Genomic DNA, 17,244 nt, shown 5'->3' on the forward strand with positions numbered 1-17,244 from the left:
AGGATTGTTTCCCTGTCACGAAAGTTCAAGACCTTGGCAATCATTGGGCGAGGGTGTGATCCCGGAGGGGGCCGCTTTTGTAGGGCGCGGTGGGCTCTCTCGATGGAGAAGCCCTGTGTGAGTTTGCCAGCTCCGACTTCCTGCATTAGTAGGGACTCGATAAATTCTGTGGGGTCAGCGCCTTCCATCCCCTCCGGAACGCCCAGGACTCTGATGTTATTGCGGCGGGCTCTACCCTCTGCTTCTTCGGATCTCGCTTCAAGATGAGCCACTTGCCTCTCAAGTGTGATGACTTTCTGCTTTAAGTCCTTGGCAGTGTCCGTGGTGTCCCGGAGGTTTATTTCCACTTTGTTTATTCTTTCTGCCATGTTGCGGGCGTCTTGGCGGATTAGCTGCATGTCCACCTTGAGTTCGTCTATCCTAGTCTCCATGCACGTTTGGAGTGCTGCGATAGCTTGGAGCACTTGGGCGTTGCTGGGGTCGGTAGCAGTTGTTGGGGTTTCAGTCTGCGTGGGGATCTCATGTTGGTTGGGCTGTTTGGGTTTAGCCCCTGAGAATGAGTCCATGATTGTGGCACCCCTGTTCTTGTTGCGCGAAGTAGACATTTGTCCCACCTGGTAGTGTGGCAACAGGGATGAGCCCTCCGTCGGCCCCACAGGACGGCGTATTTCAGTGAAGAGCAGCGGTGTTCCTTGGCGACACGATGCAGGGTGTTCCCCCGGCAGTGCGACAGGGCGCTCAGCGATTTCCCGACACTCCGGGCCGTGGCCTCGCTGGGCCCCGTCGTCTATGGTACAGGCGAGTTCCGGCTCCCAAGCGCTAGGATAGGGTCTGCAAGCTTACCGGTGCGTTGGTGGGTAAACTGTTCACTCCTCCGTCCTCGGGCCGTCCGTTCGGGGAGAGAGGAGGAGGGCCCCGCGGCAGCTGGGGGCCTGTTTAGGTCTCCGCCGCTCCTTCGCACAGAGCTCCTCGCGGTCAGCAGATCGCGTCAGTGGGCTATGCACATCTCGTGTCCCCTCCGCAGTGGTCCCGGGGCGATGGATGTGACTCCGTCCGCTCCCCTTGGCAGTGTGGTGGTCTCCTCGTGTGCTCGGTGGCATCCAGCGGCAGGACGAGTCCCGAGGAGCAGGGAAAAGCGAGGGTGTCCGGTCTTTCGGACGATGACTTTGCTGGGGTCTTTCCGCCACTTGCGTAGGGACAGGGGAGGCGAAGCCCGATGGAACCTCTTCCCTTCGCCTCGCAGCCCGCTCGGTCCGCCCCTCCGTCAGGCCTCGCTGTCGTCCGCCATCTTGTTTCGCTCGGGGGCGTCAGTTCCGAGGTTGCGTTTTCGGGGACGCTGGTTCCGATTCTTCTCGTTCCAGCGCCGAACGGGGTCAGAATCACTTCCCCCACTTGGGTATAAGTTTTGGCACACAATCGGGCCAGGAATAAGGGTCGAATAAAGGATCTAGGCCAGGATCGGGACGGGAGCTCCACACAGTCACGTCTTTACGCCATCAGCGTTGGCCACGCCCCTTAGCGACTGCCTACTATGATTCTGCATCTGTACTTCTGGGATAGCCAACATTTCCCGATCAGTCACTACAGTTTGCTGAGAGCAATGCGCAGTCGATGCATCATTGGGATTTTGATTTAGCCGGTTAGAGCTGTTAGGGGGTTCCCCAAGTCACAATCTTGAAGGATTGTGTTAAAGAACCCAGTAATATTTTTAGCTACTGATGATTTGCCGTTTTGTCTTCTAGCCTTAACAGAGTTAGACACTACTTCATATGTTTCGCCTGATCCTCACTAATACCAATGACTCCTTCCTCTCATTTCACGGGTGAGGGAGTCAGAGGTATTTCCATAGCCAGGTTCAATGCTGCTGAGGCATCCAACTGCGATGCATTGCTGTTCCTGACCACTTTCACCACCCTCCGTACGTCATACTTAGATTTAGTGTGGGGTTCAGGTGGGTCACCCATTATTTCTTAGTTAAACTCAGCACTGCGAGCAGCAGCTAGGAAGCAGATACCAAAATGTCCCTTGTACCAGAGCTCACAGACGACGTACCTGCAGAAAAGACAGTTACAAGTCGCACATTATTTACAGTGCACAATTGTCTTACACCACGTCTTCCATAGTCCGCGCTTGCAGCTATGATTTTGCGCTTTGTGGCAGCTGGGCTATTTGAACACACCGCCCTCTGTGCATATTAAAGGGAGAGTGTTACCAGCTGGCGGCAAAGAGTCCTAAAACACTGTCCTCTCAGGATAAACTCTGCCGAAATCTGTGCCTGCAGACGTGCTTTTGCGCTGGCACGACCTGCACTTTGCGCCAGCTAAGCTATCTAAACACACTGACCTCCGTGGATGTTAAAAGCAGAGTGATACCAGCTGGTGGCACAGAGTCCCAAAACACTGTCCTCTCAGGATACACTCTGTTGAAGTCTGTGCTTACAGCCGGGCTTTCGCTTTGACTCCATCATCCCTCACCATGAGAGTTCTGGCTAGGACATATGGGAGCTGCAACCCAACACCTCTGGGGAGCTAAAGGTTGCATATTCCAGCACCCAAGCTGTTGCCTGTGGTATGACGACACACACCGATCTGCTGCACATTTAACCATTTTCCTCCACTGGAACCCTCTGACGTAAAAAGGAGCTTCGAGAATTCTTAATGTAATCCAAAAGTGTTGCACTTCTAGTTACATATCTAGTAACTACCAAAAGGGTGGGGGGGCTACATAGGGATGACATCACAACAGTAAAGAGCGATGGGACTGAACATAGGAGTAACTAGCTATATGTTTGTCATACATAATCATAATGGACAACCTTTCAAATGAAGCTTGAAATTAAATTTAACTATCATATGACAAGTTTGACAATTCATTGCCTGTGTTGCTGTACTTGTAACAATATGTTACCCCCTGTTACTCCAATGATACCGGTGGACACATTAGGCCCCAACTGCACAATGATGTAATGGGCAAAATAACATGTAGGATGAATGCCAAATACCTGTTTATCTTCTCGATGTTCTCATCAAGAATGAATGGAGAAGCATCGCCAGATTTGCACTGCTCAAAAAGAGAAAAAAATAAAGGTCATCCATGGGAATAAACATGCATTCATAAACTACAATTATGTGTAAGTGTAGGAGAAATGTAAAACCTTTTTCTTTTCATTTAGTGGAAAGCTCCACCTGCATGCAACATATGCATAGTAAGCCAATATGTATACTTTTAACTACAATGTACATGGTACCATAACATTAGATTGGGTGATTTGCAGAGCTGGGACTCCAGCCGCTCTGTGATGCTGGTCTCAGAGAGGGTATAATGAGGATCCTCGAAGCTCCCAAGTCCATCACCAGTCCTTAGTATGTTGCCTGTCCCCGATACTGTAGATTTCACCTAATCCAATTTCACCTACTCAGAAATCACTGAACTTTTTTTTTCTTTGAATTGGTGAGGTAAGTAGGTCAATTTCAAAACATAGATGGGGGTGGGGCAAGGGGATAGGATATGGTAGGGGGAAGTGGGTGGGGGGATGTGGGACGTCTCCCCCTGCATAATAAAAAAAACATTTGAAGAAAAAACAATTTGATGATTTCTCCTTTAGGTGAAGTGGATTCAGTGAAATCACTGATATACGCCTGTCCCAGCAACCCCAACCATTCCTGGCTGACAGGAACTAGCCAGAAGGAAGGAGGGGGAGAACCAAGAGACCATGTCCCATGAAACTAATTGATCAAAGAATTAAGGAATGTGCACGTGCACTAAAGGAATTTGAGCAGTAGACGGAAAGAGATGTATAAGAAGTGTTGCCAAGTATACTCTGTAATAGCTCCTTCTACTAGCCATGGACTTTTGAAGGGGCCACTTTTTGACCCAGACATCAGAAGCATTAAACAAGCTGGAGTTATACTGCTGGCCATCATAGTCTGCACATCTTAATAAAAAAGATACCTTAGAATGTAAAGACCCTGATGGCCAATGGGCCCACTGCTTTGGGAGTCTGGGAGTCTGCGTAGGCCCAAGTTTCATAGGCCCCAATTCCAAAACAGAGGTTCCAAAGTAATTCGAGACTTCCAGATGCGGACCCAGTCTGCTGGTGTTTGCAGGCTCTCATGTGAGTCTGAAAAATAATAATTTACCTGAATCAAGAGCAGAGCCTTGAGACCATGGCTTTAAGTGGTCTGTTGATCTCTTGGTCGTGACATAGGTTAGACTCAGCATTCCGAAGGCGATAAAATGCGCAGCATTGAGTTAACTAACAATAACCCTTTCAACCTTTATTTGGCAGATATGGGGGGGTTCCTGGAATTGGCAGCTTTGGTCAGTTCAGCTATCAATGGGCTTAAAATATGCTGGCTGGCCTAGGCCGATGATATCGTTATACAAGTCAGGACAGCGGTGGGGTTGCAGCGCCTTCTTAATAAACTGGGAGAGTATGCAAAGGAAAACGGGCTTTCAATTAATCCGATAAAGTCTAAGATCGTGGTGTAAAGACACCATTGTAAAAAAGTGGCATTCTCACAATGGGTCCTAGATGGTCAGGTGATTCCCAGAGTGGAGGAGGTGCTGTACCTGGGCTCCATGTTGTATGCTTCCCCTTCAGAGTCTAAAGTGGAGGGGGATGTCCAGGGTAACATTTCCCAGATAGTCTCACAAATGAAGAAGGTGGCGGCCAAATACTGTAGATTCTCCCTGCTACCTCTAATTAAATACTCCAGTGCAAAAGCCATTACAGTTATCCTATATGGGCTGGAGGCGAAACCTATTCTCTGGAACATAAAATTGGGATAGACTGGAAGGGGCTGTGTGGAAGAAGGTTCTGGGTCTGCCCATGAGTCTACCTATGGTTGGACTGAGATTGGAGTTGGGTTTATATTCATTAAGAGTTGCAGATGAATGGAGATTGGCCTCCCTCCCCCGCCTGATTATAACAGCAAATGAGGTCATGTTGTATTAGGATGTTTGTGCACAGCTAAAGGATTAGAAATCCAACATGTTAACTGAATTGGAGGCAAAGGTTAAGGAGTCATTGGTCAAAGCAGGTACCGAGGTAGAGATTCTAATACATAATCCATTGAAAGCCAAGAAATCATTAGAGGTGATGGATTGATCTTAACAATTGAACAAATGTGGTCCGTAACACCCACAAACTTATTATTGAAAATGTATAAGAAAGTGGGGACTCTCCCGAGGTACCTTGTTTATTTTCCAGATCGGAAAATAAGGAACACATTTCTCAGAATCCGTCTAAATGTACTGCACACGGGAGAGGTCTATGCAAAAAGGGGGCAAGGAGAGCTGACCATCACATTGTTTAATGTATGCAAAAACCCAGAAAAACAATCATTAGAACATCTGCTGATTACTTGTGAGGGGACCTGGATGGCCAGATCCTCCGGCTTCATGAGATTTTTAGCCAGTGAAGAGATGATTCTATCTGAAACTTTCTGGGACAGATTGAGATCTGGTTATGATACAATGTTGACAATTGCTATGGTACAGGTATTAGAAAAATGTAACATAATATGCCAAAACTAGGGCTGAGGGAATCATCGGAGAATCTGTGTGATTTTAGGTTGCAGGATTATTATGCCATTCTGCCACACATGGTTTTCTTCTGGTTTTCCAGACTTTTAATATTTGTCTGGTTGCGACCAAGAGGACTTTTTTAATCCAACCTAACGCTGCACAACCAATAAACCTACAATGTTGTGGGGATTTCAAAAGCACTGTAGATGGGGTTCTCGGAAATACAATATTCCATATCAAATGAATTCTATCCAGCACGTCATTCCAAAAATCCCTCACCCTGACACAATTCCACATCATATTTAACAAGGTACTTTTCTCCTTCTGACATCCCCAGCAACTTTCAGTTTCTAACAACCCCAATCTGTGCATCCGAACCGGCGTCCAATAAAGGTGCCCCAATATCTTCTGGTGAATATAACGCAAATTAAAGTTAACTTTCGCCCTAATAGGAACTTTCCACAGATGCTCCTATTCCTTCACTATAATAACCCTACCCAATTCCTCAGACTAAGTGAGTCCCAACTTCTCCCATGATCCTGCCAGATGAGTCTCTAATGGAAAAAGTTTTAAAAAAGTTGACACCTTATGTGGCGCAGACTTGAGGAGGTTGCACCCTTCCGGCCTCTGCGTCATTGGAACCCCTAACATCTGTTGTCTGTCTGAGATCAAAGCAGCCAACAAGCCGTATCTCCTCAACTCCCTTTTATGGAAGCCAAATTTCCCTCTCAAGTGTTCAAAAGTAGCCATTTTACCATCACACCAGACATCCCCAATCAACAACACATCTCTATTAATCCAACTCCTCCAACATAACACTTTGTTATTGATCTGCAAACCTGGATTGTGCCAAATGGAAGCTTCCCTATAAAAGAATAATCCCTGTCCACTTCCCAATATCATTAATGTCACAGCGTCCTTGGTAGCAACCACTGTCTGCAAGCCAGATATAGGTTTAGGTAATCTCCCCAGTGAATACAAACTTTCAATCCAGGACGGCCTCATTTTTTGATTTTCTATCTGTGCTCATAACGTAGTCAAGGAATTACCCATGTTGAAATAAGCCGCTGATTTTTTAAAAATAAATCATTTAAAGTAATTTTCAAGGATAGGGTAGCCAAAACCTCCCTCTTTCCCTCTTACACACTACGAACCAGTATATTATACGAGGTATTTTCGACTTCTTTCCAACACCCCACAAAAATTCCTGAAACACCTTATCAATACGCCCCAGGTTTTTCTTTGTAAATTTAACAGGGAGCGAATGAATGATATACAGGACTTTCGGTAAAATCACCATTTTGATCGTGTTAATTTTTGCCCAGATGCTGAGCAGAAATCTTCCCCATTTGCAGATGTCTCTACGAAGAGTCTCTATCATTTTATCTACATTGTATCCAACCAGTCTCTGCAAGTCTCTCATAAAATATACCCCTAAATATTTCACACTACCATTCTCCCATTTGCAGTTCCAGTCCATCAAACAATTACGAACAGGAGTGTCTCTGGCAGGAAACACCACTGTTTTCTTCAAATTAACCTTATAACCTGAAAGAAAACCAACCTCCTCAATCATTTGCTTCAGAACAGAGCCACCCTCGATTGGATTACCAAGAACCATCGTGACATCATCTGCATAAGCTAGAACCTTAATTTCTTCTTCCCAAACTTTCAAACCTTTCAGAAGCTTACTTTGTTGCTTGTAAATCAAGAAGGGTTCCAGCGCCAGATTAAAGAGGTAAGGAGACAGTGGGCACCCTTGTCGCGTGCCTCTGAATAGTTTTAAACAAGGCTGACAATTCCCCATTCACCCAGACTTTGGCATTAATGTTAAGCCCCCAACGCGTTAATAAATACCTTTTTTAAAAAAAAATGTAAATAAAGAGATTATAGGATTATTATGCCAACTCAGATAGCAAACCAGACACAAATGTATCAGTTGTGGCCTATGTGAATGGGGCCAATTCAAACAAATGCATAGTGAGTAGTATCTCTCTTGACCCTCTCTGCTGAAACCCATTACTTTGTCTCTTTCCTTGTCGAGCTCTGTAGGAAGCGATATGAGAAATAATGCTCATTTAACCTAGCTGTTGGCTCCCTGTCCCTCTCTCCTTATGACTGTGACAATCATAGACGGAGTAGGAGTGTAATTCCTCCGTACCCGTTTGGTTGTCTCAGTGTCTGTTGGTTGTTTTTTTCTTTTCTGTTTTTATTATGCTGGATATTATGTGTGTGGGTTGTTACTTTTAATGTCAGATGAAAATGTTTATTGATATATGTCACGTTTGCTTTTTTTTTTTGTAAAAGATTTTGGTTAACCAAATACAATTTTTAAAAAATATATATTACGTTCTAGTTATGGCATCACTAATGAGCAGTAATAAGAACAAATAATTTCTACTAAACTGACCGATTACAGCTGTGTTTTGTCAGCACAGTGCCTGAAACCATAGTCAGCACAGAGCGAAAGGAGAATTCTAGCCGTCACTAAATCAAAAATACACTATGCTAGCTTTTATAATTCCTTTTGCCTTAAGAATATATTTCTGACAAACATTATTAGTAAATAAAGAAACATTTAGGAAAGTATGTTTATCTAGTGGTTAGATGGAGTTTGGTACTGGAGAGCAGCAATCTTGCTACAAGTTTCACTTCTCTTAAACTACAAATACATCATTTAATTAAAGGGATTTTATTAAACTGACTTAAACCTAAGTTTTGCAGCACATCACAATCTGCACACTGGTGTATTTCTTCCAATATCACAGATTCGACATGTATTCCACATAACTACTGGAAAATCGCTTGCATTCAAGCAATCAAGAGATCGAGTATAAAAAGGAATAATGGTGTGACCATGTATTATAAAATTAAGATATCCTGAATGACACCTTTTATATATCTACAAAAATAGCCTTGGTTCCCTCTGTCAGGGCTAAAGCATCATCCATGAGCTGAAACTAATGGGGACATTAAAGCATCCTCTTTGTGTCAAAACTATTCAAACTCATTAGGAGGCACTAAAATTACCCATATACTCCAAAAGAAACATTGACGTAAAAGAACTAGGGGCCGAAATTATGGATTATCACTAAAATGACACTTCTGCTCAAACGAAAGATGCTGCTAAAATGCCACGAAGGAGCCAAAACTGAGCATGCTGCTAAAGCATCACCTTTACAAAAAAAACATGAAACTTCAGCTGACACTAAATCAGATGGTGGACCCACCTATAAGCCAAAAGTATTTAACATGACTTGGTGGTGCCAAAACTACACCTATGCGGCTTTCACAGTACTAGTAACCCAGTGCGCATGCCCAATGGGACATGCATGGCTACGGGTATTTGGCCTTGCCAGCCTTGCGTGGCATGTCAGGGATGCAGGATGGTGCACTGCAGAGCACAATGTGTGTAGGGGGCCCTTCAGTGCCTCCTTGCTCATCCAGGGGGAGTATGTTGAAGTAATTATGGCTCCACCACACATGTGCAGGAAACAGGAAGTGCTGCATGCTTCCTGTTAAATGCCTTGCAGGAGCTGAAGTGCCATTGTCGCAGGTGGTATATGGAGCCCTGACCAGGGCTGCACATAAGAAAAGAAAATTAGTATGTATTTATGAATGTATGTGAGTTGCATATGTGAGTGTATGTGCTGCATGAAAACGTGATCCTGTGTTCTGGGCTGAGGAGCAGGCCTCTGTTTTTGAGGCAGCTAGGAAATGTTTTCTTTGTTGCGTGACTTTTTTTAGCGGTATGATGGCAATGCCAACATAACACATGGGCGGGTTAAGGGTACGTTTGTGCATCCATAAAGGACGTGTTTTCCTACTATTGTATTGTGTTTTTCACTGGCATTAAGGCCAAAGCAAGCATGCATGTTCTTATGTGTTGTTAATTTGTGCAGCCAACAAGGGATGTTTTGTTACTATGGCATGGTATTCTTTTAATCTCATGAAGGGCCAAGCCAAGATGGTGAGTGCTCTTACATGAGGGGCGTGGGTACATTTGTTTAGCCAATGAGGATAAAGCAACATGATGCATGTTCTTATATGGCCATACTTGCCGCTAGTCTGGGAATGTTGTCGTGCTATGGCACTTTTATTGGCATTAAAGGTAAAGTTAACATGAGTATTCTTACATGGCCTTACTGGCCTACATTGGGGCAGCAGCCAGCCTGGACATGTTTTCTTTTAGTGGCATGGAATTATTTACTGACAAGATCAACAGGACTGTGTTCTTATATGGGTATACTAGCATACATTAGGGCAGCCTGCTTGAACATGTATGGACAACAGCTAGTATGAACATATGTTTTATAATGGCATCTATTGTGGGCAAAGGCATCCATCATGAAAATGTGTTAGAAAACGTTCCCTTGCATTGCTAGTGACTTGGCATGTACTGGAATGTCCTTGTACTTCCTACAAAACCCAATTGCAAACTGTAGTTTTGGACCCATTTTTTCACAAAGTGTGTTGTAAAATGCACCATCTTAACCCCTTGGTTCATTTGGGCTACCTCATTATGCAGTCATTCCCGCATATTCATGCAAAACCTCCATATAGAAAAAATCCCCAGTGGCCACTGGCCAGTGGCCAGTGGGTGTCCCAGAGGTTACACCTGTAAGGAAAAGACCCAGAAGGAGAACCAAGCCTGTAATATGCTCCCATGAGACAGAGTCAAAGAGAAAGTATACCAAAAGTATGTATGATGATGGATTGTCCTTGGCGGGCGGGGGGTGGGTGGGCTACAACGGTGATGGCCTGAAAATGTACCCGAGACCAACAGGGAATGATTGCAGTCACCTGATAATCATCTTCATTATCCTCTGCGTCCAGAAACTTAAGGTACAAAGGAATCGAGGGTGAATTGTTTCGCAAACCCTTTTCCCTATGCACTTTTATTGATCTTTCATTCAGGCAACAACCCTAACAGCGAACAACATTGGCACTTGTGAACATTCCCTGTGCTTGTTAGTTTACTACCTTCCTCTGGTCTAAGGAGACATATCTTACCTTAGTTTTTTTTTGTGCACGTGTACCCTAGTGTACAGCACAATAAACCTTGTTTTGTTGCCAAAGGCCTCTGTTAATCCCCTTCTCGCTGACACTGATGAGCACTGAATGAAGCCGTGGCCATTGTGGGCCTCTATGCTGTGTTACTCATCAGACTGAGCACCCGTAATTTTTGTGCAATATGTAGACTGTGGTGGACTGCATCATTGACGATTCCAGACCTCACCCCAGTACTTAAGGAGTAAAGGATTAGGAGAACACAAAAGCAGCATCTGCAGCATAACTGAGCAGACAATCATCAGAATTAGTCACAATTAATTTAGGAAATGTACTGGGAGTAAAACAAACATGATCAAGGAAATTGAAATTAATTAGTGTTTGTAATGGAGGTCATTGCTTGTGGTCTGTCCGCAAGCCAAGGTAATTTCTTGCTCAAATAGCAAATTACCCAGTTGAGGATGCCAAATCTGGCGTACCGAGTCGACAGGCTATAGTATACATATTCGAAAACCAATGTCTACAGTTGCCGGAATTCAGGATATACTGAGCTACCTTTGTTGCTTCAAGAGATTTTGAAGTACCTTGTGTTCTATTTCTTAAAATGAAGTCCAAAATATTAAAAACCACAAGGGATAAGGCAGGATCCATGCTTTTGAGTTGGCCACAAGATAAACAAAAAGGATCCCCTATGACAAAGTCACATGCTTCGGGCTGAGAGATAAGGCTGGGGGTAGGGGCCGGGTGGCACCGCCCGCTATGAGATACAGGGCCCAGAGGAGGAAAATAGTGGACCCCCCAGGCTCCCCAGCGCATCATAGGCCTGGGGAATAATACTATCCTACCGAAGCTTGAGAAATTACAAGAGGGGGTGATAGGGTCCCCACTGGAAGGAAGAACCTGGAAAAGGGGACGGACCAATACCAAAATCTAAAATTTCAGGAGAAAGTGCTTGTTGACTACAGAACAATGGAATAGCCATTCAGGGCAGGAGCATTCAAAGCAACCAATAAGTCCCATATGATCGAAGACTACATTCTTAAGAAATGAGAGACAGACACAAAGTTGTAGTTATATCAATGTTTAAGAGGGGTGAGATAAATGCCTATCTATCCCTATCCTAACGAGAACGTTCCTACCTAGCAAACTAAAACTAAAGAAAGATGACCTTGTGTCCAGATATATCTGAATCATATCTATACATATAACCTAAGTGCATAAAATAAAGGTATCTGATTTCAGTTCAACAAAAATGTGCAAAAGTTCAAACTTATAATTCTCACAAAGCACTCCTTGTGACCAAGGTTTTGTTCCCTTCCCCTGGATCAATTCAGGAAGATCTTTGAAAAAGTTCTGTTTCAATGAAGATCTATTCAGTTCAATGCAAAATGTCTTTTCCATCCAATACATCTTTCAACTTGGTAAAGCAAATGTCTCTTTCACAAAACACTTGTTCAAAATCAAAAGCAACTGTTTCTTCCACAAAGTATTCTTCCCAAGATGTAAAGTGGTTATAAGAAGATCACAATTATTCTGCTGGTGGAATACTTTTGTCAGGACAGCATTACAAATGTCTTTTGTTATACAACAGTTTGTCAGGATGATAAAGTTAGTAGTTTCTTTCAACAACACTTTTCCACCACAACCAGATTTCTTCAAAGTAACTTTTTCTTTCCTGGTCTACTCACCTGCCAGGACTAACTACAACTGATCCCTTTCATGGTTTACTCGCCAGCAAGTAAGAAAAACTCTTACAGCGATAAATGGTTTCTTTTGTTAGTGGCAATATTTGTTCCAAGGTTCTCTCCACACCAGTATCCCATGTGAGGAGCATCGTACAATATTTGCTTGTCTCTATAGTCTCTTGACTGTTGCCAATGTGGGTTACAGATTTCCCCAAACTGGTATCTCATGAAAGGAGAATTGCGTCTGTTTTGCTCCCTTATTTCTCCTTTATAGTTTCAAAGCAATGTGGGATACAGGTTTCCCAAATCAGACATCTCATGAAAGGAGGATTGCACCCTTTTTTCCCTTTTATTCTACTTGTTTAGCATTCAAAACTTGTTAAATGTTCTGCTCTGAGCCACCCAGGATTATCTCTCTCTTTAGGCCAACTCACTGGTTTCCTTTAGCGTCTCTGCGTCACTCCTGGATGCCTTGTCAAACCCTCTGCAGTTCGGCAATATCGCTGACAGTCCTCCTGTGACTGCATCTGTCTGCAATGTCCTTCTCTGGAACTCCCCACAAGCTCGGTTGGCTCTCTGCCTCCTCCAACACACCTGAGCGACGCACGTGAGTACGTCTCCTGAACAGCTGGGCTTCTTTTCCCGCTGCTGTTCACAACTCTGCTACCTGTTGCACGTACTCTGCAAAACCGCACGCCTTCTCTTCCCGCATTGGCTTCAGCTGGCACTTCCTCTGCTGCTTCAGCTCAAAATGCTTCTTTCCTGACTGCTTCTGTCTCTGCTAGTCCTTCCGTCACCTGTGGATCATTCGGACTCTTAACTATCCCGCTTATGGCGTGTGAATTGTAACAACTAGACCGCATAGTCTTCTCAGTGGCACCATGAATCATCATTAATTCTTTGCTCTGCTTCCTCGTCCCAGTACCATAGGCATTATGGATCTTGGAGTATATAATGGTTTTAGGAAAGGAGCGTGGGAGCCCCGCTACTGAGAATGAATATGGGCCAAATACCAGGTTCTATGGAATGTCTTCCCTCTAGGAGGGTCTACAACCACGTTTTAGCTCACTACAGCCTTCATGGATGAGAAATAGCCATTTGTATATCATCTTTGTCCCACCAACAAGGGCAGCCCAACAACGAAATGCTAGGCAATTCTCTTCTGAACGTGAGTACCATCAGCAACCCCACTATAAATCACAGGGCACCTGACGAGGTCCCGATTTACCCAGGTGGGTATACGTATTTTAAACAAATAATCAGGATGAGGAGATCCAAAACAGAGACACAAAAGTGCTGTGTGTGTGTGTTTATTATGTACTTACACAGGAAGTAGTTAGTGGTTCAACAATTTACTTTACATTTCTTCCGATAAGCACGAAAGATGGTTGAAATCAACGAACGGACAAAGTTAGTTATACAGTAGTAGCACAAATAGGTGTCGGCCTCTGGAGTGTAGAGGTCAAGACTACATTGGGATACATGTTTCCTTACAGATCGAGGGGGTATAAGAACCCACTGGTACAGGAAAAGCACGAGCCTGAGACTGGGGGTGGTCTGAGGCGTGGTAGACAAAAAGTGCACACAACAATCTTTGAATATGACAAATACAGGGTAGTGATACAGTTGTGTCACGTAGTTCGACACGGGGTGTGACACAGGGTGTGTTTCGGCCAAAGAAAGTCGCTTGGTTGGAGCCTGTCTTTGTGCTGGCCTTCGTCAGGAAAGGGCACCGGTAGCGGTGCTGTCCGTGATGTCTGTGGGTGAAACAGAACTGTTAGGATCTCGGGTGGTTGTTCATAAAGTACTAAAGGTATTAAATACGGGCCAATTAGTGCCCGGGTGATACACCACATGGTGTATCTAAAAGACAGCTTACCTACTGCTGGAGTAGCAGAGGGGTGCTGTCGGGAAATCCAAAATAAATGCAGGATAACCGGTACAATGCTGGCACTGGGTGGGTCGGTTGTAGTTTCCTAGAGGCCGGTGTGGTTCAGAGTCTCACGGTACCGGAGTGGGCCGGTATTAGACCCAGGGCTGGAAGGAGAGTAGAAAAACAGGTAATATAGTAACCTATAATGGTGGGGATACGAAAGTGTTCGGTGGTGTTACTGACCGGCACTAAAAGAGGCTACTTGGTCAATCGTGTTGACATACCCTATGCCCTCACGGGTCATGGGGAAAAAGTGATCCTGGGTATGGTGGACACGCAAGGCGATGCTGTAATAGCTCTAAAAAACACACTGAGTGCGAGAGTGAGCTCAGTGGTGGTGCCTGGAGTACATCGTTGGTGATGTAGAGAATTACTAGAGTGTGGTGGACGAGTCTCAAAGGCTTAACTTGTAGTGCGTCTAAACAACATAGTGCCCAGCACGGGGGTAAGTGCAAAAGTAACCGAACATGGGGGAACGCCACTGGCTCCTGGGACACACAGAGTTACAAACATAAATATGGTTGACCCTATTGAAGGACCAGATAATGGCGGCTACTTGAAAACGGGGGTGAAGCCCTGGTGAGCTGGTGGATGAGTGCCTCAAGTGAGACTAATTACTGCGTTACGAGTGCGCAGGACGTGTTGGTGTTGTGGCCGGGTGTGTGCTGCAAGGCATACGATTTGAGGAGAAACTTACCGCGGTCGTGATGGTGCGCTGCCGTGATGAACGGGGACTTCTGTGAGCCGTGTTAGTCGGAGGCCGAGGAAGCCGTGGCAGTCTGTATAAAACACTGCCTGTTGCTGAGAACAGGCCAATGGGAGCCCGCGGTCAAGTTGAGGCTGCCTGCGGGAGCCAATCAGATGGCTGTGCGTGGTGTCCCCATCGAAGTGCGAGACGACGCATGGGATGTTGGGTAATGTAGTCCGGTGAGGCGTGACAAGGCCACTGCTATTGGAGGACACATAAAAACAGTGTCCCAGTGTGTGTGACACATGGACCAAGAGTGTATGTAGGTAGAGTGGACTCCTGTTGAGGCCCGAGGTACAGGAAAATAATATAACACCTAAATCAATACAGTTTAGGACTGTGGATTTTTACCGGAGGCACCTGCAGATGGTGGACATGGTTGACATTGGTGTACAATTGTGTATAGAAGACAACACACCATAGCAGGCAAACACTAAGGTTGAAAACATTTGTGTTATCGTGTTAGTGGTAGTTACACATTGTAATTGATTGAGTGTGGGTTCTAGGGAAGCCATTTGGGAGAAAACTGGTGTGTGGGGATGCCCAGTCCTCTGTGGTTGAGTGTAGGTAGCACACCAGGCGGACACCAGGCCAAAGTGACATAATTGAATTCAATTGCTGTAGCTGTAGTCCCGGTGCTGTGGCTGACAAACAGGTTGCGGTATCTGTAGTGCTCCCTCCTGGAGGTGGCCGGACCCGTGGTCGGTGAGCAGGAGTGTTTTGGATGTTACTAAGGGGTCAGCTACCTGGGGAGGATGTTGACGGCCATGAAGGTGCCATGCTTACGGAGCACTGGTTGTTTTCTAGAAGTGTTTCCATTCAACGGTTATATTTAAACCGTTTTGAACCGAGTTTAATTTGTGAACCCATTTTTGCTCAAGTCTGGTGAGGGCAAGGTTGATGTCTCCTCCCCGTCTTTGCGGCAGGAGTTGCTGAACCACGGTCCATGTAAATTGTTCGTGGGTGTGTTTCTTCTTGGTGAAGTGTTCGACCAAAGGTTTGTCCTCAATTTGGTTCTTAATACACGATCTGTGCTCATTTATCCTTTGTTTGACAGGTCTGATGGTTTTGCCAATATAGACCAAGTCACAGGGACATTTGATGGCGTAGATCACGAACTTGCTCTCGCAGTTAGTGTGGCTGTTCTGTTTCCAGACCAGATTCTTGTGAGTGAAAGTCTTGCTGTTGGTTGTAAAACGGCAAGCAACGCATTGTCCGCAACTAAAATGGCCTACTACTGGCGGAAGGTTCCACAGAGTTGTTGCTGGTTTGGTAGATTCTAGAAAGGTATGGACCAGGGAGTCTCTTAGGTTTCTGTTCTTCTTGAATGCGAACAGTGGTTTCTTCGCCAGGGTGCCTTCGTTCTTGACCAGGTGCCAGTGTTTGTTGATGGTATTTTTTATGAGGTTGCTGACTGGATTGTACGTTGTTACGCAAACGGTTCTGTTGATAGGGTCTTTCTCTTTGGTCGTTAGGCAAAAGGAGCGATCGGTGTTTGCTGCTCTTTTTTTGGCAGTCTTGATTGACTTCCTTGGATAGCCTCTTTGTCCAAGGCGTGTTTGCAGTTGTTGTGCATGGAGGTCAAATTTCTCTTTGTCAGAACAGTTTCTCCGGATGCGGAGAAATTGACCATAGGGGAGATTGTATTTCAACCCTTGCGGATGGTAACTCGTGAAGTGAAGTAGGGTATTCCTATCGGTGGGTTTTCTAAAAAGTTCTGTCTTCAACATCTCTCCGGACCGATAGATGTGCAAGTCGAGAAAGTTGATAGCTTGATAGTCCCATTCAATGGTGAACTTGATGTAGTCGTTTCGTGCGTTGAGCCATTGGTGGAAGGCTAGTAGTCCTCCAATGCTACCTTCCCAAATGAGTAATACGTCGTTGATGTATCGACGCCAGACCTTGATATGTGGTCTGTAAGGATTGTCGTTGTGGTGGATATGATCCTCTTCGTATTGTGCCATGTACAGGTTGGCGACATCTGGGGCAAAAGTGGCACCCATACTGACGCCTTTTATTTGCTGATACATCTGTTGGCCAAATAAAAAGAAATTTTCTCCCATAGCGATCTGGATGCATTCGAGCAGGAAGTTAGTAGGTGCAGTTGATGTGTCGGCTCGATTTTCAAGGCAAGTGGCCAACGCCTGTAGGCCCTCTACTTGTGGAATGGAGGTGTACAAAGCCTCGACGTCCATGGTGACCAATATGGACTGGGTGGTAAGAAGTATGGAGTCCAAAATCTTGATAGTTTCTGTGCTGTCCTTCAGGTAGGAGGCCATCTTCCCCACGAAGGGCTTCATGAAAAAATCTGTGTATAAGGAGAGGGGTCCCAACAGTGA

At 45.1% G+C, this 17,244-nt stretch overlaps 1 protein-coding gene across 3 annotated transcripts in view; it reads right to left on the reverse strand.

The window, feature by feature from the left end:
* The window catches only part of HIBCH (3-hydroxyisobutyryl-CoA hydrolase), a 1,493,921-nt gene that overhangs the window by 301,742 nt on the left and 1,174,935 nt on the right, over window positions 1-17,244 (reverse strand). For all 3 annotated transcript variants that reach the window (XM_069615663.1, XM_069615664.1, XM_069615665.1), the window contains one exon: window positions 3,002-3,060. In XM_069615663.1, the coding sequence (XP_069471764.1) occupies window positions 3,002-3,060 (59 nt within the window). The remainder of the gene's footprint in view (window positions 1-3,001; window positions 3,061-17,244) is intronic.

Source organism: Ambystoma mexicanum, chromosome 9, assembly GCF_040938575.1.
Source record: "Ambystoma mexicanum isolate Mex_15411 chromosome 9, UKY_AmexF1_1, whole genome shotgun sequence".
Lineage (NCBI taxonomy): Eukaryota > Metazoa > Chordata > Amphibia > Caudata > Ambystomatidae > Ambystoma > Ambystoma mexicanum.